The sequence below is a fragment of the Gouania willdenowi genome, chromosome 5 (genome assembly GCF_900634775.1).
Source record: "Gouania willdenowi chromosome 5, fGouWil2.1, whole genome shotgun sequence".
NCBI lineage: Eukaryota > Metazoa > Chordata > Actinopteri > Blenniiformes > Gobiesocidae > Gouania > Gouania willdenowi.
In genome coordinates this window covers 30,854,116-30,879,644 of record NC_041048.1, presented here as the reverse complement: position 1 = coordinate 30,879,644, position 25,529 = coordinate 30,854,116, and the positions used below count along the sequence as shown (strand labels likewise).

Genomic DNA, 25,529 nt, shown 5'->3' with positions numbered 1-25,529 from the left:
GAAGTGCAACATAACCTGCATCTTCAGGAGTGTGTGAGACCCCGACTATATCATACTGTATGTGTGTTTTCCCACCACAGGGATGAGAGTGAGAGCTACATGAAACAACATTCAAAAATCCATGAAGATCTTACCTCTGTCCTGAGAAATTGGGAATACAGAGCAGTTAATGGGAACATTGTGAAGTCTGGGTAGGTATCTGAAACTTTAAAGACATCAAAGTTTCACAATCAGCCTCTTTGATGTGACTATCTTTTGTTTCAGGCTGCTGAGTTGAATAAGATTAAACTGCACATCACACGTTTCTTCTTTTGAGTCTGTTTGTTGCCTGTAACTCATTATGTTGTCTTGTATTCACATTAAAAGCTTTAAAGACATCTGACTTCTTCTTTTATCAATGAGAGATGGCTCCAGAGTGTGTAAAAATACATGTCGTGGACATTAGTTTTTGTCTGTATCTTTTCACTCCTAGCAACCATTTTCATTTCTGATGGGCTTTTGTAGATGATATTATAAGGTCTCATGTAATGGGATAATAATGCAGACCTTTGCTGTATTTTCTATATAAATTAGTTAATGTAACAAATTTATGAGATGAATTTCACAATCGCAGGTAGGAGTGCCAAATTTTGAGTGCTTGAAAAGCTTTCATTTTATTTGGTTTTGAAAGAGGATATTTAGTTGTCCTTCATTTAATTACTAAAAGCTTAGTATTCTGTTTGGCTTTAAAGAACACGTATGTTGTCCTGCTTCTATTTACTTTCAGGTTTACCACGTTATCCACGCATCCCTCCATTCTGTTACTCTTTGGAGATGGATAGGTATAATTATGACTTTCTTTCTCGTAATTATGACTTTTTATCACACAATTATGACTCTCATAGTTATGACTTTTTATCCCATTATTATGAATTTCTATTACATAATTGACATTTTCTTTCAAACACAATAAAAAACGATTTTCCCATAATTATTACCTTTTATTTCATAATTCTGACTTTTTATTCCATACATTTTCCCATGATTATGAATTCTTATCCAATAACTATGACCTTTTATCTCATAATTATGACTTTCTCTCACATAATTGACTTTTTATCACATCCCACTTTTTTATCTCATAATTATGACTTTATCATAACTTTTTATCTCATAAATATAACACATAATTATGATTTTTTTTTCTCTCATTATTACTTTTCATGACTTGTGGTGATTATTATTATGTTTTAGTGGCGGAAACAAGCTTCCATACTTAATACTCTATACTTGGCCCCATTAGCAAGTATTTGTTCATCCTCTTCTTGAGGTCTGGAAGCTTGTGAGATGAGTGTTGTAGCTGATATGCGACTGTGATCCTTTGGGTGTTTGTTATTTTTGCTGATATCTTTATCTCCACACTTTAGCTTCACTATCATCTCAAGCTTGTATTTAAACCCAGATACTCATGTTTCTTCATCCTCATGTAACTTCCTGTTGCATCAACTGATGTGTCCAGGCACGTAGACATGGTCAATGTGACCTGCAAAGTTCAAACTGTGCACCAGAAGAAGAACAGTGATTTAGGTGAGGTAGTGATTTAGTGCCTGCTGATTTACAGCCACAACTCTCTTCAGTTTACAGAGAATGATCTGAAAAGAGGAAATCCAGTGAGCTGCAGTAGGTTGGAGAAAGACTGGTTTAGGATGATGGAAAAGCAGCAGGAACTTTAAAAATCACATCTGAGCGCAGCCTGTCAAACCATCACACCTAAAAGCATAAACACTGGATTGACTCTAATAGAGAATCTTTGGGTTTTGACGGGACTATGTTAATATATTGGTCAAGCAGGAATGTGATGCTATTTAGCTTCTCATTGATTTTATGGCACATAAAGAGACTGGTAAGCATAACTGACAGACACTGCTTTAAATATACTGATGAACAGTGGTTTCCATCATGCAAACTGTGTTTTAATGCTACACAGAGACCAAATTTAGGTTTGTATCCTTGAGTATGAGCTACACACCTGCAACCAACGACTGCAACTCATGTTGCCGTTATAACAGCACTTAGTTTACATTGAAAAACTGACAAAAAACAAACATGTCTGATACTTAAACTGCATTTACGCTTGTTTTAATGACAACTGTCGTCTTCCTACAGTGGCACCTTCAGGAATAGCGTGGCTATAAATGAATTTCACATTTTCATTCATCTGTACAGATAACACACATTTTTGGATCGTTATTACAGGTACAGGAAGTGAACACATTTTAGTCATTAACAAACGGGATCATTCCACGTCATTTCACAAATGGCCCACGCACTTAGGTCTAAAAAAAAATCTGAAATTCTTAGATTATTCCGTGATTATTCAAAAAGCACACTGTAATTTTTTTATTTGATCGGATGAATACTTTTTGAGGTATTAATAAATTAGTGAGGGGGTATGTGTCGATTTTTGCAATTTATGTTACTAGTGAAAAACTATTAAACAATAAATGACACAGAGGCAAGCTACAATGTAGAGGATTTACAATATCCACGAGTAGTGAAATAACCCAAAGTTGGGGTCCAAAATAAAAATGGTCGAATAAAGAAAAATGTTTTATATCACAATAAAGAGTAATCTTTATACTATCAATTAAAATAGAGATCAGATTTTGTTTTTCTTACATTTACAAGTATTTATTTACATACATACACCCCCCTCACTAAATTGTCCTTATCTCAAAAAGTATACACTAACATTCAAAAGATTTAGAACACCATACTTTTTCCAGTTTTTTTTTTTTTTTTTTACTAAAAATTCAGTTTGTGTCAGTGCACTTTGAAATGAAAGCATAGAACAAATAAGCAATTTGAGTTGAAAATTGAAATCAATTTATAGACCAGAATGTATTCTAAACTTTTGACTCATCAAAGTACAGTGTTCCAACACTGCTTTTATGCAGACAGAGGGGGTTGTAAGTAATCAAGAAAAGTTAGAACACCTGTAGGAATTAGTCGCACCAGCTTTCACGGCTGATTCAACCTTCATTGCTGTGAAACAGCTTTAAATTGTCAACCCACTTTGTGTTCCCTGAAAAAGGCCTATTTGTATCATTCTGAAATATACATTATTATTCAGTTTTGAGTAACCAAACCATTTCTTTTAAACCTCTGGCTGTTCAGTACTAAACTTTGTACCATATCAAGCTTGCACGACTTGAATTGCAATAAATAACTGGAAAAATGAGGGTGTACTTTTGTACATCAGATCAAACAAAAAAATTACAGTGTGCCAATTGAATAATTACAGAACAATTGGTAAATATTTCATAATTTCTTGAGACCAAAAAGAGTGGGATGTCCTGAAAATTTGTTAAAATGATTTGAACGACTCCACAATTATTCAAGACAGCAAGCCAAATTAGAGCTAATATAAACCTCATCACCATTGCAGATGTTTGTTTGGAATGAAGAAGATTAATCAATCTTAAAAACCTTTCCTTTTATTTAAAATGTGAGTGAAGCCTGGGTTTTAAAGCTTTGGTAGGTAGGTATATGAAGGAATTTAATATTGAAGCAGATTGTGGCTACAGATGCAGCTCACCATCAGTGTGTGTTGCATGAATGAGCAACAGTTTCAGCTTCTGCCTAAAAAAAAAAAATCAAACACTATGTACAAGCTTTTATTATCCTGTTAAGAAACAACAAGGAAAACGCTTATTCAACTCGATGTCTTTATTTCCTCTTTTTCATTACAAAAACTTCCCTGAAAATACCCAGATGGTTTTAATTTTCCATTTCAAATAAGAGTCAACCTCAGGCACAAACACAAGTGTAATAATTATTAATTAACAGTGTGTCCATGCTCTCCCCAGTGTTTTTAACCAGTTGTAAAATGTGAGCTTGAGTGAGGTTTAATGGGCTGGGAGCAACGGCAAAGAGGAACGTACAAAAAAATTGTCACAACAACCCAAATCTTACCACAAAACCAAAAATAAAAACTTGCTCTCATAGAAACAATGGCATGTTGGACAGTCAGAAAACAAATCTGATGAAGTGCAATGATCAGTAGCTGTACAGTCCTCTGTCCCAGAGTGCTGGTCTTACAAAGCACTGCTATGCGCCCCCGTTGTTCTTACCAACACAGAGAAACTGCATATTTAACCCAGCCAATGGACTTTTGAACATTCTGTGCTTCTTTAAAAGGAAAAATCTGAATTTGCTGCATGACTCTTTAAACACAAATAAGATTAAACTTGTTGGTGTCTTCTTTTGTATATGTTGTCCTTATTTTTTCTCAAGTCTGTGAAAACAGAACACAGGAAAACAGTTAGCTCAGGGTTGGTTTAAGCCTAAGATAGGGTGTATCGTGCAATGCAATGAAAACAATGTTTAGTATAAACTCACAAACCGATCTAACGTAGACGATGCAAAACTCAAATCAGGCATCATTCTCAGAACACAATGAAAGGACTAACACTGGGGTCATTATGGCTGTAATTGTCATGACCATGAATGAGATGAGTCATAATGCTGCACGATTAATTTAATCGCAATATGAAAACATGCGATTATAAAACTGCACGGCTGCAAATTGCGATTCAAAAAGATGTGCAGTTTTGTCCTCAGGAGTCAGAAAGCTCAGATAGTCTGTGCCCGTGTGTTATTTCTGGGAGGGGTGTACGTGCGCAGCGTGTTTGGTCACGTGACATTCAGTGACGTGCCGTCAGGGTAGGCAAGGTAGGCAGTGCCTACCCAAGGGTGAATTGATATTTTGATTATTTAATTATAAATTATTTTTTTTTCTTAATTATAAATTATTTATTTTTCCATTTCTAATAGCCTACAGTACCTATAAGTTTGAAAGTGTCCGCATTTTGTGCGTTTCATAACCCAAATTACTAAACAGCGCTATTTCCTGGAAAAGCTGCACAGTCTTTTTTTTTTCGCTCTGCTGTAAGGCAGAGGGAGGCCACGACCCCTCCCAAAGGCACATTGCTCTTCCCATTGCGTGATTTTACGTGTTTGCGCATGCGCAGTCAGGTCCCCAATATGATATCCATTTACGCGTAAAGGCAGCGTAGAGAGCTGCCTTTGCACGTAACTGCGCTATGCTAAATGCTATACGTAAGTTCACAGCACATTAGTGAATAGATGACACGTGACTGCTGCTGCTACGTTCTTTAACTAGTGGGCAGGTGACAGCGCTAGAGATGATAGAGAAACTTTGTTTCGAGGAAAAACGACAGCTTTTAAAAGATGGAGACCAACACCTGAGCTACCAGACCTTCAGCAAAGGTAAGGTCAGAACATGTTTCATACTTTTCACAGTGAATGGTACAAAAGGAAGGATTGACTTTGTGGATGCTCCTCACTGAGGCTGTTCTAAGTTGTCATTTTCTCTGTGTTTCTGTGTTTCCAACACAAACACCGAATGCGCTGCCGTGTCATGAGATATATCTTGTTGGGAGAGTATGGAGGCTATATTAAATAATTGTTTATGTTTCTTTAATGGTGTTTATGATATTGATTTTGTTAGATGGCTAAATGCATGGTCATGTGGATCTTATTGGGTTTTTTCTTTCTTATTATGAATTTTATATTTTGATAAGCGCATTGAGATGACTTTGTTGGAAATTGCTTTATACAAATAAAATTGATTTGAATTGAATTAACACTTGACAGCAGAAACATGATATTGTCATTGGTGGTCTCGATTTGCAACGTGTTTAGTTCAAGGGCCAAATACGGACAAGTTCGATTACAAGTGGGACGCAGGTTTTTGGTGGACAAAAACTAATAATTTCAACATTAATGTGCCCAAGTTTGTACTTCCAGTTATAAATTACACAAAGTATGGAAGAAATCAACAATATCTAAGCAATACCTGAGAGATACTTGAATGTCTTTATTTTTTTGAATCAATTTCTAATTCATTTGGGGAGATTATGTGGATTAATTTTTGCAGGATTTTGGAAAGATTTAGAGTTCTTTCAACAACAATTTACAACTGAATTATTAGGTCATTTACACAATGATTCAGGATTTCTCCTTCATTTTCACTTTCTGCTACAGATCAAATCCGATGCTCTGAAGGGCCGGATTTGGTCCCCGGGCCTTGAGTTTGACACGTGTTTTAGGGTAAAAGATCCATAATCTGCATGCTTGTTACCCAGGGAAGAAGTCCCATTACATCGTTTATCATATCGCAATATTGTTTACCATAATCGCAATCGTAAAATTTCCCCAAATCATGCAGCACTAATGAGCTACAGCGCAAACAAGGAGGCAGGGGGGGTTGGTAGTTGAATACTGTGAGCTTTAGCTTTAACTGGCACCACAGCACCATGCATGCTGTCAGACATGATGGAAATACAACAAGGATGCAGGCTGTGATGAAGCCCTTACTTTAGCCTGGAAGCAGAACCCACTGATTTGTTACAATTGGTGGTGGGCGACACTTTATCGGAGACTCCTATACTTTGCCAACCTACTACTTTGCTCTGACGCAATCCTACAAAGAGTGGAAAGACAGCGAGGAAGAGACAGAGGGGTTAAAAAGAAGAAAGGAGGAAAAGCTTCTCAGTGATGAGAATTAATTGTAATACTCAAAAAGATGCTAACAAGGCTAACAGTGAAACTGAACAATTATACAGATATCTCTTGAGTTGATGACAGAGGCTGTAAATTGCTCGCTGGGATGAATAAATAACCCTCTTAGATCATCACTGTGGCAGATCTTCTCTCTGCTCCCAGTATGTGGAGATCTTCTCCAGGCAGAATCTAGAGCAGTAATTAGAATTGTAGTCCCTCAGGGGTCTACAAGCATTCAACAAATGCCCTTTTCCTCTGACCTGGAGCATAGAGCTACCATGGGACTTTGTCATTGAGCTCTCTATAAGAGCCACTTGTGTGAAGCTTCATCTGGACACGCACCTCTTCACTGCTTTTTGGGCCAACATTCGGTTCCCGGCGAGGAAAGTCACACCGCCGATGATAGCCAGGTACTTCAGAGTTTGGAACATGTCGAGGTGAGTCCAGTAGACGTACATCAGACCCAACATGGCTGAAAGTAAACAAAAACATATTTGCCCAACATCCAAATAAAAACAGACAGACTCGGACATAACTTTTATTTAATCCAGTCAAGAATGTGAATGTCAATTTCATTTTTATGTTTTCAGCTGTTTTGGTCACTGTTCAGCCCTCCTGGGTTTTTTTCTTTGGGGGAGAGAGTTGTGTTTGCTTATTATTATAACTTGTTTTTTTTGTTTTATATTATGTGAATGAGACTCTCCAGTTGGGAGGGGGAGCAGGTTGTTTGTGTTGTAAAAAAAAAAAAGGGAGGGGGATAACGGGTGATGAAATATACAGACCATTTCCAAAAAATTAGAATATCATGGAAAAGTTGTTTAATTTCCATAATTCCATTCAAAAAGTTAAACTTTCATAGCTTATAGATTCAGGGCCCACAATTTAAACGATTTCAAGTATTTGTTTGTTTATTTTTACATAATTTGGGCTTCCAGCTCACAAAACCCACAAAAATAGGAATTCAAAAAATTAGAATACTGTGAAGAAATCGCCATTTACTCAGTTTTTTCAGAAAAAGAGGAGGAGAATGACTGGACAGTTGGCCAGTGGTCCAAGGTCCTCTTTACTGATGAAAGTAAAGTGTGTCTTTCATTCAGGAATCAAGTCCAAGGATCTGGAGGAAGACAGGGGAGGAACAGAACCCAAGCTGCTTGAGGTCCAGTGTGAAATATCCACAGTCAATCATGATTTGGGGTGCAATGTTCTGTTCTGTTCTGTTCCTCACCCGTCTTCCTCCAAACCCTTGAACCTTGATTCCCGAATGAAAAGCACACTTTACTTTCATCGGAAAACAGTCCAGTCCTTCTGAGAAGTAAATGGTGATTTCTTCACAGTATTCTAATTTTTTGAAATCCTATTTCTGTGGGTTTTATGAGCTGGAAGCCCAAATCTATAATTTGAATGAATCTATAATCTATGAAAGTTTAACTTTATTATTGAATTGTGGAAATTAAACAACTTTTCTATGATACTCTAATTTTTTGGAAAGGATCTGTGTGTGTGCACGCAAGCACGCACGCAAGGAATTGAACTCAAACAACTTAAAATATTTTTCAGTTGTTTGAGTTCAATTCCTTGTTAACAATTCCAAAAAAAAAAATAATTGGAAAAAACTTTATAGAAAAGAAAGTGCATTAGTTGTAATATCAGTGACACTGTTTGATCAAGGAGATTCACCCAGAATGAAAAAAAAAAAAAGCTATGCATTTCTAATACACATAAGATCGGGACCAACCTGCGTGTCCTACATGGAACAGAACAGTGCTTGGAGAGAGGCGGAAGTTGGAGATATTGGCTCCCAGCTTGAACCACTAAAGAGAAGAGAGGATGGATGAAACACAATGTGGATATTGTCCTCAGCAAGAGCTACAAACAAAAGCCCTGACGACTTGTTTTGCACCTGACGCACAATGCCCTGATCTACTGCAATAATAACAGTTACTCAGCGCTGAAAACGCTGGGGAGAAAAATAAACACACGGCAGCTTTTGTGCTTTCAAAGTAAAACAAGTGTCCCACTCATTATGAAGTCTCATTCACTGCTTGTGTAGCTTCCTGCTGAAGAGCTGTTGTAGGGAGCCAAACACAGCCCAACAATAAAGCAGGATGAATGCTCTATTAGCAGAGAAAAATAGGCCAGCTTTTAGATTTGTTTGTTCAAACTTCTCATAAATTATATATACAAAAATCATGTTTGTTTTTTTATATTAGCAATTTTAATCTTGTTAACAATTTTAGCTTTACCAGAATGAGCAGGAGCAGGAAGGGGAACAGGACGAGTGCGGTGAAGGCATTGGAGACCACCGTGGGAGGCTTCTTCTCTGGTTCTCTAAACAGATGCTGCACAAATACATGATGCAATCAAAAACACTGGGTTGTTGATGGTTTGATGTTCTCTGTTCAGGAAATAAAGTTCAGTCTTACCTGGATCTCAGGTTTAGGTACATACAGAGTTTTGGGCTGAATAGTAGCTGGGGCCTCCTCGTCAACAAACTTCAGCACAACATCAGCCTGTAGAGAGAAACTAGTAAACACGACGATAGATCCTCTCCCAACCCTCACTGCCTGAACAGAAACTCACCACATTCCATAGGATGGGATTCTCCAGGGTCGCGTCCCCAACAATGAGGCAGAGAGAATATGTCCCAGAGATGGTGTCAAACTCAGATTTACGCTCAGCGGTGTCCAACTCAAACTTGTACAGGTTCTTGCTGTCTGGCTCGGCCACAAACACAACCTCCTGGCCTGTTTTCTGGTTATGCAGTCGCACAAAGGTCTGGTAGAGCAACACATGTGTTTGTGTCACTACTAGGGATGTAACGATTCACTCAACTCCCGATACGATTCGATTCACGATACTGGGTTCACGATACGATTCTCTCACAATTTATTTTACAAAATGGGACTGTAGACAAATTTTTTTTTTTTGGGAAAAAAACTAGAAAATACAGTACTATTTTCCTTTTATTTTTCATTGTCAAAAGAATCCCTTGATAAACTATTCAAAACAATGCAATTTAACTAAAAATAAATCTTGAATGAAATAAATAAAGGAATAATACAAATGAAAATGAAGCCTATTAATTTAAATTCTGGTTCTATAATAAACAATGCAAAACTGCATAATAGTTCTTTTTCTTTTAAAAGTGCAACTGAAAATGTATTTTGTGCCTTAACAATTGGAATTAAAAAAAAAGAAAAAAAAAAAAACTATTTGTTTGGATCAGCAGAGGGCGCTGGTAACACAGTGGTCGGTTGGCATGCAGATATCTTGCAGTGAAGAAGAGAAGCTATGCTAGCAGACAGAGCTAATAGAAAAACGTGACTTTTACAGATATTCAAGTAATATTACAGATATTCTTTCGGTGCTTAAGGGGTAATGAATCATTTATTAACATATTTAAGATTAGAAGGGGGCCAGAAAGAAAGTATTAGCTGGCTCCGCCCACCGCTTACACTTGTGGATGGCGCCCTCTGCTGGTCAAAATAAGGACTGCGATTCAATTTTCAGAAAATCGATATCAACCGTGATACCTATGAATCGATTTTTAACTGCCTTACGATTAATCGTTACATCCCTACTCACTACTGTCACTACTATCATCCTGGTTGGCTCTAACACCTTCATAAAAGGAAGAAACCAAGTAAAAAATACACAGCTTAATGTCATCAAACTACAAATAGCCACAGACTTGCTAATGACCAGATTTAACACTTGTATGGAAGGATAAAAGCTAACATGTCACACTTGTCAAATAAATGTTAGCATAAAACTAATGTCATTTTCTGTCCATCCCGACTTGTGAAAAGCAATATTTTTTAATGATTTTTCAATCGTTCACAGAAAAAGCTGGCCCTATTAGAGAGTAATGTAACTATTGTGATTATTACGCCAAAATATACTTAGTACTGCTCTCAGTAATTAATTATTAAATCATCAAGTCAAATGTGGTTTAATTACAGGAAATCAGAGATATTTATTAACCATAACTTTATGTAACTCATTATCAGAACTCATTATCAGCAGCAGTGGCTTATATTACTGTAAAAAGTTAAAACACTATTGTACTTATTTTTGCTATTTTTTGAAGAAAATAATTTGATTATAAATAATAAAAAAAATAATTGCATACAACAACACTAACAGAGTGACCCACACATACAAAAATATGCCATACAATAGCAGCCCATTAACTCTGAGTCAGCAGCTATTGCAGCAGTAAATGATAACACTGAAGTAAATTCTAGTGATGTATTCAATTTATTTTGTTTTTGTAAAGAACCTGTTTACGCTTGGGATTTTTTTCTTTCTATCTTATTTTAATTTATTTAGAACCTGTCAGTCTATTAAACTTCTATTATAGTTTCCCTACATCTGTCTTCTTCTTTCTGGAATAGCTACTATTTATAAACTTCTCTCTGAAAAAGAAAGGGTGTGCTTTTCATTTATTTGCATTGGCAGACGCTACTGTGCATTTTAATCTATAAAAGTATTCAAGCTGTAACTAAACTAAATGTTATTACATGGCCCCCAATCATTTTAAAAATACCCCCACATTTAGACTACGGGGCCAAATTTGCCTAATTTTCCTAATTTCATACCCTGATTGGGGTCAGTTATAATTGTAATCAAGTAATTTGTAATTAATTACAATTATGACAATTATACTTGTGATCGTAATTGAAAAAAATATGTTGCTGTTGTAATCATAATTGTATTGTAATTGAGTTCAGATTAATGACTGTGATTGTAATTAGCATTAATATTGTTAAAAAAAAAACTGTTATTTATAATTTATTTAAACTGAAACCTGGGGAACATGTTATGGCTATGGCTTACACATGTATTTAATTATTAAAATATATTTCAAATCAACTTTTCCCACCACCTGTCACTTCTCTTGAAGATAAATATACCATTTAAAAAGGTAATATGGGTACTGTATATAGAAACAAAAAGAGGCTTAGAAGCAGAGCCCAAAAATATTAAACCTATATTTCCCTGGATAAGGAAGCCTAACAAGGTAACCAAGAGATGAAGAGCAAATTAGATGATAGATAATGTGTTTTAGTATATTTTACAGCTGATTTAAGACATGTCAAAAATCAGAAGAGATGCTAACACAAGAAGAAGGTTAAGATTTCTGATGTTCTTTATTTCAGGCTCAGTAATCATGATTAATTGTAATTGAACTTGAGTAATTGAGAACATACTTATAAATTACTTACAGGAAAAATAATAGGTATTAGTATTATGTGAAAGTTCTGTAATCCTGAATACACACCTGGTGTGGGGTGAGCTCCACTCCTGTGTTAACATCAACCAGCTGGAAGGCCATGGCAAAGTATTGGTGACTATCTGCCACAAAAGAGCTCTTGGCTTTGGAAGGATAATCCACTCTGAATAAAAAAAAGATACCCTTAAATATATATTGTATTGATCCACAAAGTCAATAAAAAGCCTCTGTTAGTAAACAAACCTGGTGGTTTTGGTGCCGATGCTCTGGTCCTTATCTACCACGGACAGATCCATGTTTGTAACAGCCACCTCAGTGGACACCTTCACTTTCAGCTGCAGGTCAGAATACAGATGCAGATGAGTGAAGGCAACGCTTCAGGAAAATATTTGTGAACTTCTATGATAAGACAGCAAAAGAAAAAACTGTCCCAGTGAGAAACGGCAGGAGTAAATCATTTTCACCTGAAGCTAAATTGATAGCAATAATAGCAAAGTTTTAGATTTACAGTTTACAGCCCCTTTCACACACATCAAAGCTGACTACATATAGAAATAAAGATGTCACGATTACCTCTTTTCACAATTAAATGTGGAATCAAATGCTGTGATTATTTAATTGTAATGTTTCCTAAATACTGTCAATTTTGGGCCAGAAAATATTGGTGAAACATCAGTGCAAACCACCCGGAATGAAAACAAAGTTACACAACCACATGTCACCACCTCGTGTTGCTACGTGCAGTTGCAGGCGTGGGCGTGTCACAGCAGCATCCACGGACAGGAATAAAATAACATTTACGACCTATAAGGAGTGTTTGTGTCATTTTACTTATTGACGGTAATGCTAAATTAATTTATTCGAAAATTATCAAGATAATCGGAATATTGCAATTATTTTTCTGACAATAATTGTACCAAGAAAATCTGAAAACGTGACATCTCTAATTAGAAGCATTCTTGAGTTTCAAAACCTTTGTGCCTTATGCTTAAAAAAAAAAATTCCCATGGCACACCAATCTTTGCTTTCCATATTTCGATTATACAGGAGTATTCAATCACTGGCAAATGGATGGTACGGTACAAGTCTCAATATTTTTCATCAAAAAGATGATAGAGGTATATATTTACATATTTTTTACTCAATAAAGTCTTTACCAGAAAGACTATTCTGGTTAGAAGTAACTGGTGCAAAATCACACACAGGCACTGGCAAAAAAGTTGGCATTTTCTCTCATTAAGGACAGCACATGTGAGTAGGGCTGGGCGATATGCCTGAAAGATTTAACATAATAACTGTTTCATATCAGTCGATATCGATATTTATTGATTCCTTTTTTTTTAACCTATTCAAAATAAGGACCAGAAGAAAAAAGGCCAAATTTATATACTTTTATTTTAAACGTAATCTTTAACATTTAAACAAAACTATGGGGGGGGGAAAAAAACTCAATTAAAAAAACAAACCATTAAGTGTACAAATATAAACATTAAATAAATGCTTCATCAAAGAAAATGTGCAAAGCATTTTGTAAATAATAAATCAGTGCACACCTGAGGTAGAACTAACATCTCTGACATGAAACTAACAGCAATGTATGTATTAAGAAAATATGTTGGCATTTATTTCCTCTTTCATAATGAAATGATTTTCTAAAAAAAATAATTTTAAAAAAAGCACATGATATAAATATAAACGACTGCTGCCGAATCTTGTTTATTTTATATCTGATAATAACTTACATAAAGTTATGGTTGATAAATATATCTCTGATTACATATAATTAAACCATATCAAGTTTGATGATTTAATCATTAATTACTTAGAGCAGTACTAACAGGATATTTTGGCGTACTAATCACAGTAGTTACATTACTCTCAAATAGGGCCAGCTTTTTCTGTGAACACGTGAAATATAATTAAAAATGATTGCATTTCAGAAGTTGAGACGGAGGAATAGTGATTTTTTAAAATCTATTTCACACGAGGTGAGACATGTTAGCTTTTATCCTTCCATACAAGTGTTAAATCTTACCATAAGTAAATCAGTGGCTCTTTGTGGTTTGTTGACAGTAAGACGTGAACTTTTTACTTGGTCTCTTCCTTTTATGAATGGTTAGCGTTAGCCCTTATCCCAGTCTCATGTGTCGGTGGGTTAGCTTAGCTTAGTTAGCTTTAGCAGGTGCATCTCTGTCAACGTGTTTGCGGGAACTTTGGGAGGATCTGACGGAGGATCTTGGACTGGTTCACTTTGTTGGGTGTCTGGTCTTTAATCAAGTAGTGGTCCATGATGTGTCGCTGCACGGTCGTTTCAGGCTGTGCCGAGCAGAACTGTGTGTGTGTGTGAGAGAACAGTGGGAGGCAAGGAGCGGCGGCGGCGCCCGCAGCGCGCACTGACCGTGGCATTTGCTCGGCTCATCATTTCAGGTGGTAAAACATAAAAACTACTAATGTACACAGCTACTTTGGAGCGGCTCAAACTGTTCATCTGCCTACATCCCCCAGAATGCCTTGCGATGCTGGGTCAGGAGTTGTTTTTGGGGTTTTTTCTAACGGAGTTCAGTGAAGTTATTGAGCATTCTTTCGCACATATTTTCTATTGATATTGATTACATCTCTATCGTGATATCGTTATCGTTTTATTGGTTAGGCCTACATGTGAGTGATTTCTGTAGCGTGGCTTGCTTTTGGGGGCAGCAGCCTGCACGGACTTTAAGGTCTGAGTTTCAGCAGTAGTTTAACACACTATTCGTGTTGTACCTGCTGCTGCTACGGTTGATGGTGAAAGATTAGTCATGCCTAAATCTTTAGAAATGGCCTTTCTCTGCATTAATTGCATTTTTTTGCTGCACTTCAGACAGAATCCCAGTAATTATACAATGAACACAGTTTACAACAGTAAATTAAGAATGATTTAAAATACGTTAGGAGTAACATTGTTATCACATACATGTATTAATTACATTTTGAAATTGCATTTACTTACGATCCTAGATCCTAATTAAACTTACCTCAACTTGATTAGCTACCAATCGTTTGTCACCGGTGACTGCGATGGTGAACTGGTAATAGCCACTGGCAGGCTGGCTGGACATGAAGTTGAATTCAAAAATGCCACTGAGAAGAAAAACAAAGAATAAGCATGTTCAGTAAAATCTAATGATAGGGATCAGCCTTAAGTTTTAGGTGGTGGAATTGTGGGTAGTCTGTAAGCAGTAAGCACTACAGCTTGTATCATGTGGTCTAATGGTCAAACACATCAAATACAGTTCATCCAGCTGCTAGACACTCTAGTTAACAACTGTAAAGCCCACACTTATCTGTCCAATTACACGCACTCATTGAGGGTGAAAGGTGCTTGGCTGAGAATGGAGCTCTTGGAGGAGGCGGCGTTTGCAGACTCGACCAGTACGTTGGCTGAGGTCAGTGGTTGGGACATGACGTCAGTGACGAGCAGCTGTGAAACGCACCAATCACAGGCTCAATATGACACCTTTCAAACATACACAGCCTGAGTGAGACCCAGTGTGATGCTAACCTGTAGCGTTGGCTGGCTGTGGGAAACAGTGGCTGGGCCGTGAGTCCTGACCACTACTGGGACGTGGAACTGGTTACTGGACAAAGCAGCAGCCGCACTGGCCACACTGAAGGCCTCAGCCAGGGAATCCCAGGATTTCTTGCTGAAAATGGAGTTCACCAGCTGGATGACCTGGTCCTGTGAGACAAACAGCACTCATTTAATTTAGATTAAAAATGATTTGTTGTGCAGCAGAGTTGGGGTCAATTATAACTGTAATTGCTAATTACAATTATGGCATCATTATAACTGTAATTAAAAAAATGTGTTGAAGTCGTAATTGTTTCAGGTTTAGATAACTGACTTTGTAATTGCCATGAAAATTCTATATAAATTGTCAATACAAAAATGGGTAACAATGTTAGTTCTATGTACATTTCTACACATATGTAGTTAATAATTATTAAAATATGTTTTATGTCAAGCTTTTCCACATTTTGCCTTTAAAAAAAAATTTTTAATCGAAGGGCAAACGCCCACACCAAAAATATTACAACCTATATTTTCATTGATTAGGAAGCCTACTGGGGAACCATGTTACAGTTCTATGTACAATTCTACACATATGTAGTTAACAATTATTAATATATATAAAATAATCAAGCTTCCCCACATTTTACCATTTAACAAAATATTAAAACATATATTTTCATTGAATATGAAGTCTAACAAGGTAACCAATAAATAGGAAAAAATCTAACAAAGAGGAAGGTTAAGTTTTATTAGGTTATTTATTTCAGGCTCAGTAATTGTGAATAATTGTAATTGAACTTTAGTAATTGAGAACATAATTGTAAATGAGTTCCAGGGGAAAAATTATAATTGAAATTTAATTGTAACTGGGAAAAATGCTGGTCACTGTAATCATATTTGAGCTGTAATTGAACATGGGTCATTGAAAACGTAAATGTAACTGAAACCAAACCCTGTTGTGCAGTGACAAAGCAAACAATGGTCATACCTCTTTAAGTGGAGGTTCCACGCCCACGTGATCGGACAGGGAATAGGCAGCAGTCACAAACATGGCAGTCGCCTCGAGCCCTTCCTCAAACTGTAGGTACATGCCACCAAGATCATCCAGGCGAGCAGTCAAATCCTTTAACAGAGAAGCAAAACTGTTAGCTTAAAAAACAAAAACCCCAGAGAATGAGACACAGCACTTACCTCAATTTCCTCCAGTATCCCTCCCAGTTCCGCCTGCTGGGACAAGCGAGATGCTGCCAGCAGGGCAGAGGTGATGCTTTCACAACAAAAAAGGCATTTTTGTACATTAAAATGTTTGAACCCAATAAGATAAAAGGTCGGCACAGACAATGTCAAAGACTTACGCCATAACATTGTCCTCTTTCTCGATACGAGCCGTCAATGCACCGATGACTTCCTGAGACGCCAGGGGAAGCCCCAGAGAGCCCAGTGCACTGACCGCACGGTGAATCTGACCCATGGTAGAATCCTCACTGACAGCTGCCAGGAGGATGTCACGAGTTTCATTGGACACGGGAATCTGAGGATGAGAATCAAATAGAAACATTCAACAATTGGGGTCTGTTTCGTTTATTTCTGATAAGAAAATCATTCATCGATCATTAATTTCTGTTTGTTTGATAAGTACCTTTCCATAAAGTGCTACATTTAATGGGAATGCTGTGGTTTATTTGTTACAGAGTTCAGTCAAAGTTATTAGTCATCGATAGATATCGGGGGGGGGGGGGGAACTGAATTTAGAAAAAAAGTGCAGCAGTGAAAACACTGACCTGAACTAGCCTTTTATTAAAGATGACCTTTACAATTAATTGACAGATTCATATAATAAAGTATCTTGTGTACTACAGCAATAACTAAAAACTATACTAAAATCAACAACTATTTAGAAAAATCTTTTTACAAATTTAAATCAAAAATGTTGGCATAGCCGGAAAATTCCCTGCAGACACAGCGAGGGTCAGATACTCTCATTAAAAACATATTTTAATTTATGCTGTATGCTATGTAAGATATACATTTTGGACTTGAATTCCAATAGTTTTGCCCCCAAATTTAGTATTTTAACATATTACTAAAAGACTCATATTAGCTCTACTGCTGCAAGTCAATAATGGGCAATGGTGGGATATTATTTTTGCCCATTAGCTATTAATCGTGCAGAAAATTGAAATCAAGAAAAGTACAGTCCAACTACAGGTGATCACATGATTAATTCTGTTGAAGAATATTCAAAAACATTGTTGCTGCAAACCACTGTGAGAGATGACAGAGGTGGATACAAGCTAGGAAAGCATCATGGCGAAGAAAAGTGATATAAGTGCTATCAGTTTATATTACCATATAGTTTAATTTCTTATTGTCCTTGTAGGTTCGTATCTTGACCAACAGAATAAGTAAAAAGTGATCATTTTGAGTATTAAGATGACATCATACCTCACATCCTGAAATGGCCTGACTCGTCTCGACAGCAAAAAAAAGTGAGTCCACACTGGCAGGATCAAGCTCTGATTTCAGGAAGTGGCACACCTCCTATGTCCAAAAAAAAAAAAAGAAAAAGAGTGTTAAATATAAACCAGGGGATGGTCACTAAACAGTCAACATTACAACCGCCTACTCCACCCATCAGGGCAAGTGCAGTACCACTGTTGGATAGGGTTGCTCACAATATAATGGTATAGAAAAAAGTTTTCTAAATTTTGCCAGATTCCATTTTACCTGACCCTATTCATATTTTGAACATCTGTAACAAACATGTGGCCAACATAACTATGGATTTAACTTCTTAGAGATCAATTGTTTGGTTCCCAAAATGGAGTACGGGTACCCCCAGGGGTACGCAAATTTTTATCGGGGTACGTGAAAAAAAAAAAAAAAAAAATCAAACAGTGTGACAACATTGGAATATACTATATATGGAAGTTACATAACTAAAATATAAATAGACAGCAGTCGGGAGCCTCCATTCATTGCCACAAATTACACATTGGCCTCTATAGATCTACCCTCTAGTGGTGACAAAAAATCTCATAAGAAAAATGCAAATATGACGTGAGCTACATTGCTGGGGCGACCGTGGCTCAGATGGTAGAGGGTCGTCTTCTGATCGAGAGGTTGGAGGTTCGATCCCAGTACCTGACTATGTGTCCTTGGGCAAAACACTGAACCCTAAGTTGCTCCTAGTGGTCGACTAGCGCCTTGCATGGCAGTACTGTCCCACTGGTGTGTGAATGTGAGAGTGATTGGGTGAATGAGCTCATATGTAAAGCGCTTTGTGGTGATAAGGCGCTATATAAATCAAGTCCATTTTACCATTGCTTTTCGCTAGCCAATCATGCTGTCAAGTCTTTGATGCCCTTTGCCATCGTACTTGAGTGAAAGTGGATTTTCAGCTTTGACAAACATGAAAACAAAATACAGAACAAGACTTCGCGTGGAGAATTTAAGACTCAGACTCTCTTTAATTCAGCCAAACATTGTTGAGTTCTGAACATCCCCTCAACCTCACCCTTCTCCTTAAAGCTGTAGCAAGTTGTATTTCAGTTCCAGGGTGATTAAAAAGAAACAGTTTTTCTGAAAATGCCAGTAGGCTAATTAAATAAATCAATCAAGTTATATAATTTCTTAACAGGATAGGTATATTTCAGGGACACATTTCACTGTAGGGCTACATTGTACATTATTATGTTTTATCTGTGTTAAGGACTGGAGTCAGGGGTAGATGGCTTCAGGTTAAATGTCTGAAGGGGTACGGGACTGTGAAACGTTGGGGAATCATTGCCCTACACTACCGTGAGTTCTGGCTAAAGGATGGATAAGAATCTGCTCTGATGAACCAATAACTCACGTTTTGATCAGGAATAACTGCTCCAAGCTTCGTCAGCCCGACGACCGAGTAGTATGCGGACTCCAGGTCGGTGAACGGCTGGCTGAGGAGGCTCTGCAGTCGGGCCACGTCGGACAGGGAGAGATGGTGAGACGGAGTGAGAGCCTGAGCTCCAGCCAGAGCCAGACTGAAGAACCACAACCCGAGCAGCCCTGAAACACACATGTCTGTCACTGTGTGTGTGTTTCACAACTACATTAAAATATCCTAACTATAAATATATAACACTCTTAATTGATTGAGATGCCATTCATTGATACAACGTAGCTCATTCGAGAGCGTTAGCTTTGAAGCTAACAAAAACCACCGTCTGCAAAAGACATGCTCTAAGCGGTACATTATAGCATTACTCATAACCAAAAATGAATAGCTTCAATTGAATATATAAAACAATACAGTACATTTGTACAGTCATATTTATGTATGATTGATTATATTTACTCACTAGAGTGGTCCATGTCTTCCAGTCCTATGTGCCAGTCTAATGCAGCGTCACCAAAACCGACTACTACTTCCGGGGATGTGGAGTGTGAGCTGTCATAGAAAAATAGAACATCCGGGTGATTGTTATTCAAAAGTAAATGTATGGTTAATTTATTAAACTCTCATATTTTATGTATACTGTTTTATTTGTGTGTGATTTGTGTGATTTTCGACGACACGTATATATTTCGGACGTCTTTGTACTTGTTTATCTTTCTGTTATCTTTGATTTGTATCTAATGAACAAATCATTGTCTCATTAGATCATTTGTTAAAGCCCATTTAAATATGAGCATCATAGTAGGAGTTTATGTAATATCTAATTGCAGAATAACTAAACAAAACATTGTCCACTACAAAAACAAAAAAAATGAGCCAATGTTGACCAAGGGTCTGGGTATCATTGAATAATCCCTAATTCATCTGTGAACCAAAATAGAAGACCGGTTCTTCTTCCTCTCCTTTTAAAAAAAAACCAAGAAAACCGTTTTATCGCTTTAATCAAAAAACCATCAAACAAACCAATATTGTCCCGTTTTTCGATTACCTTTTACAATTGAAAATTGAAAATCAGCAGTTTCCTTTTTCCATTCTGCGTTCCCATTTTAGAAGCAATAATTCACCATTTTCTTTTGTTTGACATTCGGGATCTTCTTTGTTTACCTGCTGAGTACCTCCAATATGGCGACTTCCGGTTTGATGATGCGGTGATGATGCGACGTGAAAACCCTGCCTGATAGAAGTTCTGACGTTGACTGATAGAGTCTGTGGTGATGTGTGTGAAAGACGGAGGTAAATAAAGTAGTTGGTTTTGAACACATCAGCGTGTAAACGTGTTTCCTGGCAGCTCAGCTCCACGGATATAATAGCTGGTTGGAGGTGGATCTATCAATGAGTGCATTTTCCAGCTGGGTGGAGCTTACTGCCTTGGACATTATAATAATAATAATAATAATAATAATAATAATAATAATAATAATAATAATAATAATAATAATAATAATAATACACTGGATTTTATATAGTGCTTTATCATAGACACTCAAAGTGCTTTACAGAATTAAAGTATTATTCATTCACCCCACATACGAAATCACTAATGATGAAGTACAGGACTCCACCACATCCCACAATGCAATGCACGAAACTTTCGGACAATGTCAGTAAGAGAGTGTTTACAGTGAAGATGAAAACAATCTTTTCAGCAGGAATTTCAACCTTTAACATCTTTTAACACCTTTTTCAATCAAATAATCTTTGATTTATTGATCTATGAGGCCTACACTATGACTTTATCTGATTAAAAATGATCATCCCTAGCAGCTTTAACCCTAGAACACTATCGGTGGGTGATTTCACCAAAGCAAACGTTTTTACATTATTTTCATGAAGTTGTGTTTGTCAGAGTGTCTTGGGTTCTGGGATAACTTCAGCATCTTCTTTGATGTTTCAGAAGGTGTGGATGTTCTCCTACTCCAAAGCCAACTTTTTCCTACAGGAACATGTTGGGGTGATTTTCACCCGGCAATAGTGATAGTGTCCCATTTATTAATTTACTCCACTGTATGTAAAAATCCACAAAGAAGAGTGATGATAATGGAGGTACATAAAAAAAAATCAACAAAGAAAGGTGATGTTACGTTAGTGTCAGTGCCTGATCCTTTCACGTGCCTGATCCTTTCCTCACTCTTCTTTGTGGATTTTCACCGGACTGCTTTTGTGTTGTGTTGTGGGGTTTGTATTTGTGTGCACTTTCATTTTGTGTTGCGTTGTGGTGTTCATCACTCCGTGTTGTGTTGTGTTGTGTTGTGTTGTGTTGTGTTGTGTTGTGTTGTGTTGTGTTGTGTTGTGTTGTGTTGTGTTGTGGAGTTTGTATTTGTCTGAGTTTTTGTTTTGTGTTGCGTTGTGGCGTTTGTCATTCTGTGTCTTGTTGTGGGCTCTCAGTGTGTTTTTTTTTGTTGTATTGTGAGCTTTTACGGCCACCATAGTATAACCACTAATGACTCATAATGTGGCAAGAAACACAACTGAATGCACACACTCTGAAGTACAACTATGATGCGTTACATTTGCATTGTATGACTGCATCAGCTGACAAATGTAAGTTAGTACAACAAATAAAAAAAATTCTAAAGGATCTCATCGGGTAAATTGAAAGGATTGCATTTATCCATATATGTTCTTTCTTTCTTGATCTGCTCACCAACCAAGATCTTCAAAGACTGGTCTGGTAATTTTCCAAGAGAACTGATTGTTCAGTTTATACTCACTCAGAATTGTTGGTTTTGTTTTGTTTTTTAATTTAAAATGTATATCTTGTGATGAGTGCTACGAGATGACTATTGTTGTAATTATCACTAGATAAATAAAGATCTCAACCAGGTTTGTCGTTCAGTGTAAGTTAGCATGATGATTTATCCCGGTAATAAGTTTACCAGTGTCATAGTACAGCACACACTGAATAAATCCCCAAAGTCAATGCGATAAGAGGAAATCTACCTTTGTAGTGCAGGCCCTCTATAGTGTTTACCCCAAGCAACAAACCATTCTGGTTCCCATATGGCAATATTTTTTTTAAGGAAAATATAACATTAAAAGTCTGATGATGAGTTTGTGACCAATTAAATTCAATTTCATTGTGGGATTAAATAATTGTTTCTTGGGCCGTAATTATGACTTTTTTTAATCTCATAATAATGACTTTTTTTCTCATAATTATAGTTTCTATCTCATAATTGTGAATTTACTAACATAATTATGACTTAATTTCTCATAATTATGACTTTCTATTTCATAATTATGAATTTCCATGGTGAAATACAGTGAAATGTATGGAAGCCCTCTTCCGCCAGTAAATCAAACCAACAAAAAAACCTAGAAAATGTAATAATAATAATAATAATAATTTCTCAAGTCATACTATCTCATAAATATGACACACTAACTCATAATTTTGAGATACTATCTCATAAATGACATACTAAATCATACTTATGATATAGTAATAATTAGGTATCATACTAAGTTCTAATAATGAGGTAGTATCTGATAATTATGACTTAAGAATTTTTCTTAATCATTATTTTACTATTCCTAGCTTCTTCTTTCTTTACCTCGAAGAAAATGGGCATTCTTAGAAATGGCGTTTTCTGGAATTGTAAACATTATTTTATTGATATGGTCAAATATAAAAAATAACGTTTACCTGATTATTATTAATTAAAGAGCTAACAGGTTCACATAGCTGCATGCTGTTCTGTCACACAGAGGGCGGGAGTGTTGCACCAACAAGTCTGTAACAGTACATTGATATAAATGGGATAGGCACATTCATTTACAAATACAGGTAAGATCATACACAATTTAAATTTTTTATATATAAAAAAAAGATGAGTCCAAAAAAAAAAAATCCAAATAAAATTTCTAAATAATAAAAATGTCATAATCATACATATCTCATATAATCTTATAATAAATCAGTCATGAACCTCTCCACATGTCACTGGTTTGGAGATGAAAAGAAAGCAGCTTCTGAGCTGCTCTAGTGTTTTAGCAGGTTTTCCTTCTCCTGTCCCATATGTGAGAACAGAGCAAGTCATTCTCATCCAACACCAGTGCCTGATCTTTAAATGTTCTTTCTACCCACGACACTTATCACAGGAGTTATTAAAGCAGAAACAAAGAAAGGGGAGTGTAGACGTCCTTATACTTTAGGTAAATGTCTCTGACAATCAGGCCACTGTATATGAGTACATTTGAACTTTTTTATGAATATTAAAAATCATGTAAAAAATCTTTTGACAGGAAATCAACATTTAAATGACAACTTCATTGTTAAAATTGATTGTAATAGTTGAGTATAAGACGTTAGTTGACTTTCCTGTGCAGTGTTAAAAGTGTTTCCTGGCCTCTACAGGTTAACATCTGGTGTATGGAGGTAGATTTGTGTCTTTATTATTCGAAGTATATTCAATAAAAAAAAATAAAAAAAATGTTCAAATGGATAAATAAATATTTGACACCCAAAAATTAGCATTTGTACCTTTTTTTCTTTCTATGATTGAAAAAGTTTTTTGTTTTTTTTTTTTTAATTGAATTGAATTATTATTTATTTAAAATAATAAATTTGGTTGAAGTCATCTTATGCCATATTAAGGGTAGGGGAAATTTTTTTTTTACATTTGGGGTTGCCTAAAATGTCTATGAATTGATAATTATTTTAAATTTTAAAACATTAAAAATATAGTTTTAAAATGTTTAGATTATACTTTTTTCTCAAATGACAACACTAAACATAATCTTAAATAACTGTATTCAATAATTCTACTTTCTCAAATATAAATCTAGTTCAAGTAAAATGCAGTATAAAAATATCTGAGCTGACACATCTTGTCACTTTGTCTCTTTGAGCACTAATTGTGGCCTACTCTGTATGGGCTTAAAACCCAATAAAGGTTAGGAACCACTACTTCATCCACATTGGAAAAAAAGAAATATGTTGCTTTAAAAAAAAACAGCATTTTTTAAATACACGTTTTCCATGGCAACCGTGACATCTACACTCTATAAGAAGCGGTTAGAAAGAAAACAAATAGTTTTCCAACAATCTCCAGTTAGGATCATTTGTGTCTCCAGTTTTTCTCCCACAACAACAAGGAAAACACTCCAACAATCGCCAGCTGCCTTTTCTCCACATCATCAGCCAGCAATTCTCATATTACAACCTTGTTCTCAATAAACAAAGTAAGTGCGTTCAAATTAACTTATTCCTTCAAACTCAAGCTGGGATTTTAACTTGTTAATTGCGATTAATTAATTACAGAAAAAATAACTCACTAAAAAAACGACTGCATTAATAGTTTATTTAATTTATTTATTATTTTATTGCACTCTGAGCAGCTCGGAACCTTTCTTAATTCACAAGTTCCCGATATACCCATAATACTGATGCACAGACTACGCTACAAGACAGGAGACCCAGAGGAGAAGTTGTTGCTGTGCATTGCGTTAATTTTAGGTGTAATAAAAACACCGGATGGAAAACAAAATCCCATTTGTGTCCAAATTGTGCAAGAAAGAGTTTACTTTACTTTGCAGCTCCCGCTAGCACCTCAATGCTAAACGTGTAGCAGTTAGCACATCAATGCTAATCACGTAGCAGGCAGCTAGCATGGACTCTCGGACAGTGCTAGCTGCTACATGCTCCGAGCTCACCGTGTCTTCAATCCACACTCGACAACATGACAGGTTTCAGAGCCACAATAATTACGTTCATGACTGACAATTGAACAAAGTCACTGGATTGTAGTGGATAGTGGAGGATGTGGGGCTAGAAGCGCGCATACTAAAATAAAACAGCAACATTTAATAACAAACCGTGTTTAAAACACGTATGTGATTTTTTTTCACGTTACTTTTGTATGAAGGTAGATTTGTCTCTTTATCTTTCAATTGTAAAAGAAATCAATGAAATTAAACAAAATCACTTAAGAAAAACATTTTCAAATTAAAAAAAAATACATATTTGTGTATTTATTATTTAAAAAAAAAAAAAACTATCAACATCAGTTAAATCTAAATGAGTTTTTATTTTGGTACTTCAAGTGAATTTGCATATTAGCCAAATTTTTAGTTTCACCCGTGATATTTAGATTTAACATTTAGACCAGTGAATCTCAACTGGTGGGTCAGGGCCCAAAAGTGGGTCACGGCCATGTACTGGATGGGTCACGGACAGCTGGTTAAAAATAAATAAATACTTAAAGTTTCTCATATTAAACTTGTCTTGTATTTTGAAA

The 25,529-nt window shown here is 36.2% G+C and overlaps 2 protein-coding genes across 4 annotated transcripts in view; one reads left to right on the top strand and one right to left on the bottom strand.

Moving 5' to 3' along the window:
* Positions 1–3,689: 3,689 nt before the first annotated feature.
* rpn2 (ribophorin II) lies at positions 3,690–19,782 on the bottom strand. Of its 2 annotated transcripts, XR_003674043.1 has the most exons (18): positions 19,694–19,782; positions 19,210–19,400; positions 17,799–17,894; positions 16,709–16,884; positions 16,545–16,620; positions 16,342–16,476; positions 15,342–15,518; positions 15,142–15,260; positions 14,815–14,920; positions 12,047–12,138; positions 11,852–11,966; positions 9,148–9,342; positions 8,991–9,077; positions 8,811–8,906; positions 8,303–8,378; positions 6,910–7,039; positions 6,382–6,487; positions 3,690–4,276 (listed from the first exon to the last, which is right to left on the bottom strand). XR_003674043.1 is itself a non-coding variant. In XM_028445938.1 (17 exons), the coding sequence occupies exons 1-17, from the start codon at positions 19,704–19,706 to the stop codon at positions 4,261–4,263; spliced, it is 1,896 nt and encodes a 631-aa protein (XP_028301739.1). In that variant the 5' UTR covers positions 19,707–19,782; the 3' UTR covers positions 4,249–4,260. The 2 variants fall into 2 exon arrangements, 1 of the variants encoding a protein (XP_028301739.1); XM_028445938.1 differs by lacking the exon at positions 6,382–6,487 and having other exon boundaries at positions 4,249–4,276.
* Positions 19,783–24,365: 4,583 nt separating this feature from the next.
* The window catches only part of LOC114462870 (formin-like protein 20), a 474,381-nt gene continuing 473,217 nt past the window's right edge, over positions 24,366–25,529 (top strand). Inside the window, exon 1 of one of the 2 annotated variants that reach the window (XM_028445952.1) lies at positions 24,366–24,474. Coding sequence is in view for 1 of the 2 variants with exons in the window: in XM_028445951.1 (XP_028301752.1) it covers positions 24,902–24,978 (77 nt within the window). In the remaining variant the exon portion in view is untranslated. Of the gene's footprint in view, positions 24,475–24,693; positions 24,979–25,529 lie in introns of those variants that run through there. The other variant, XM_028445951.1, reaches the window with a different exon arrangement.

What these genes read in the sequence shown, in the direction of transcription:
- rpn2 (XM_028445938.1), bottom strand. An exon ending in TGGAACCTCCACTTAAAGAG is followed by an intron (nt 15,519 to 16,341) that starts GTATGACCATTG and finishes TTTGTCTCACAG; the next exon opens with GACCAGGTCATCCAGCTGGT. An exon ending in ATCCCATCCTATGGAATGTG is followed by an intron (nt 9,078 to 9,147) that starts GTGAGTTTCTGT and finishes TTCTCTCTACAG; the next exon opens with GCTGATGTTGTGCTGAAGTT.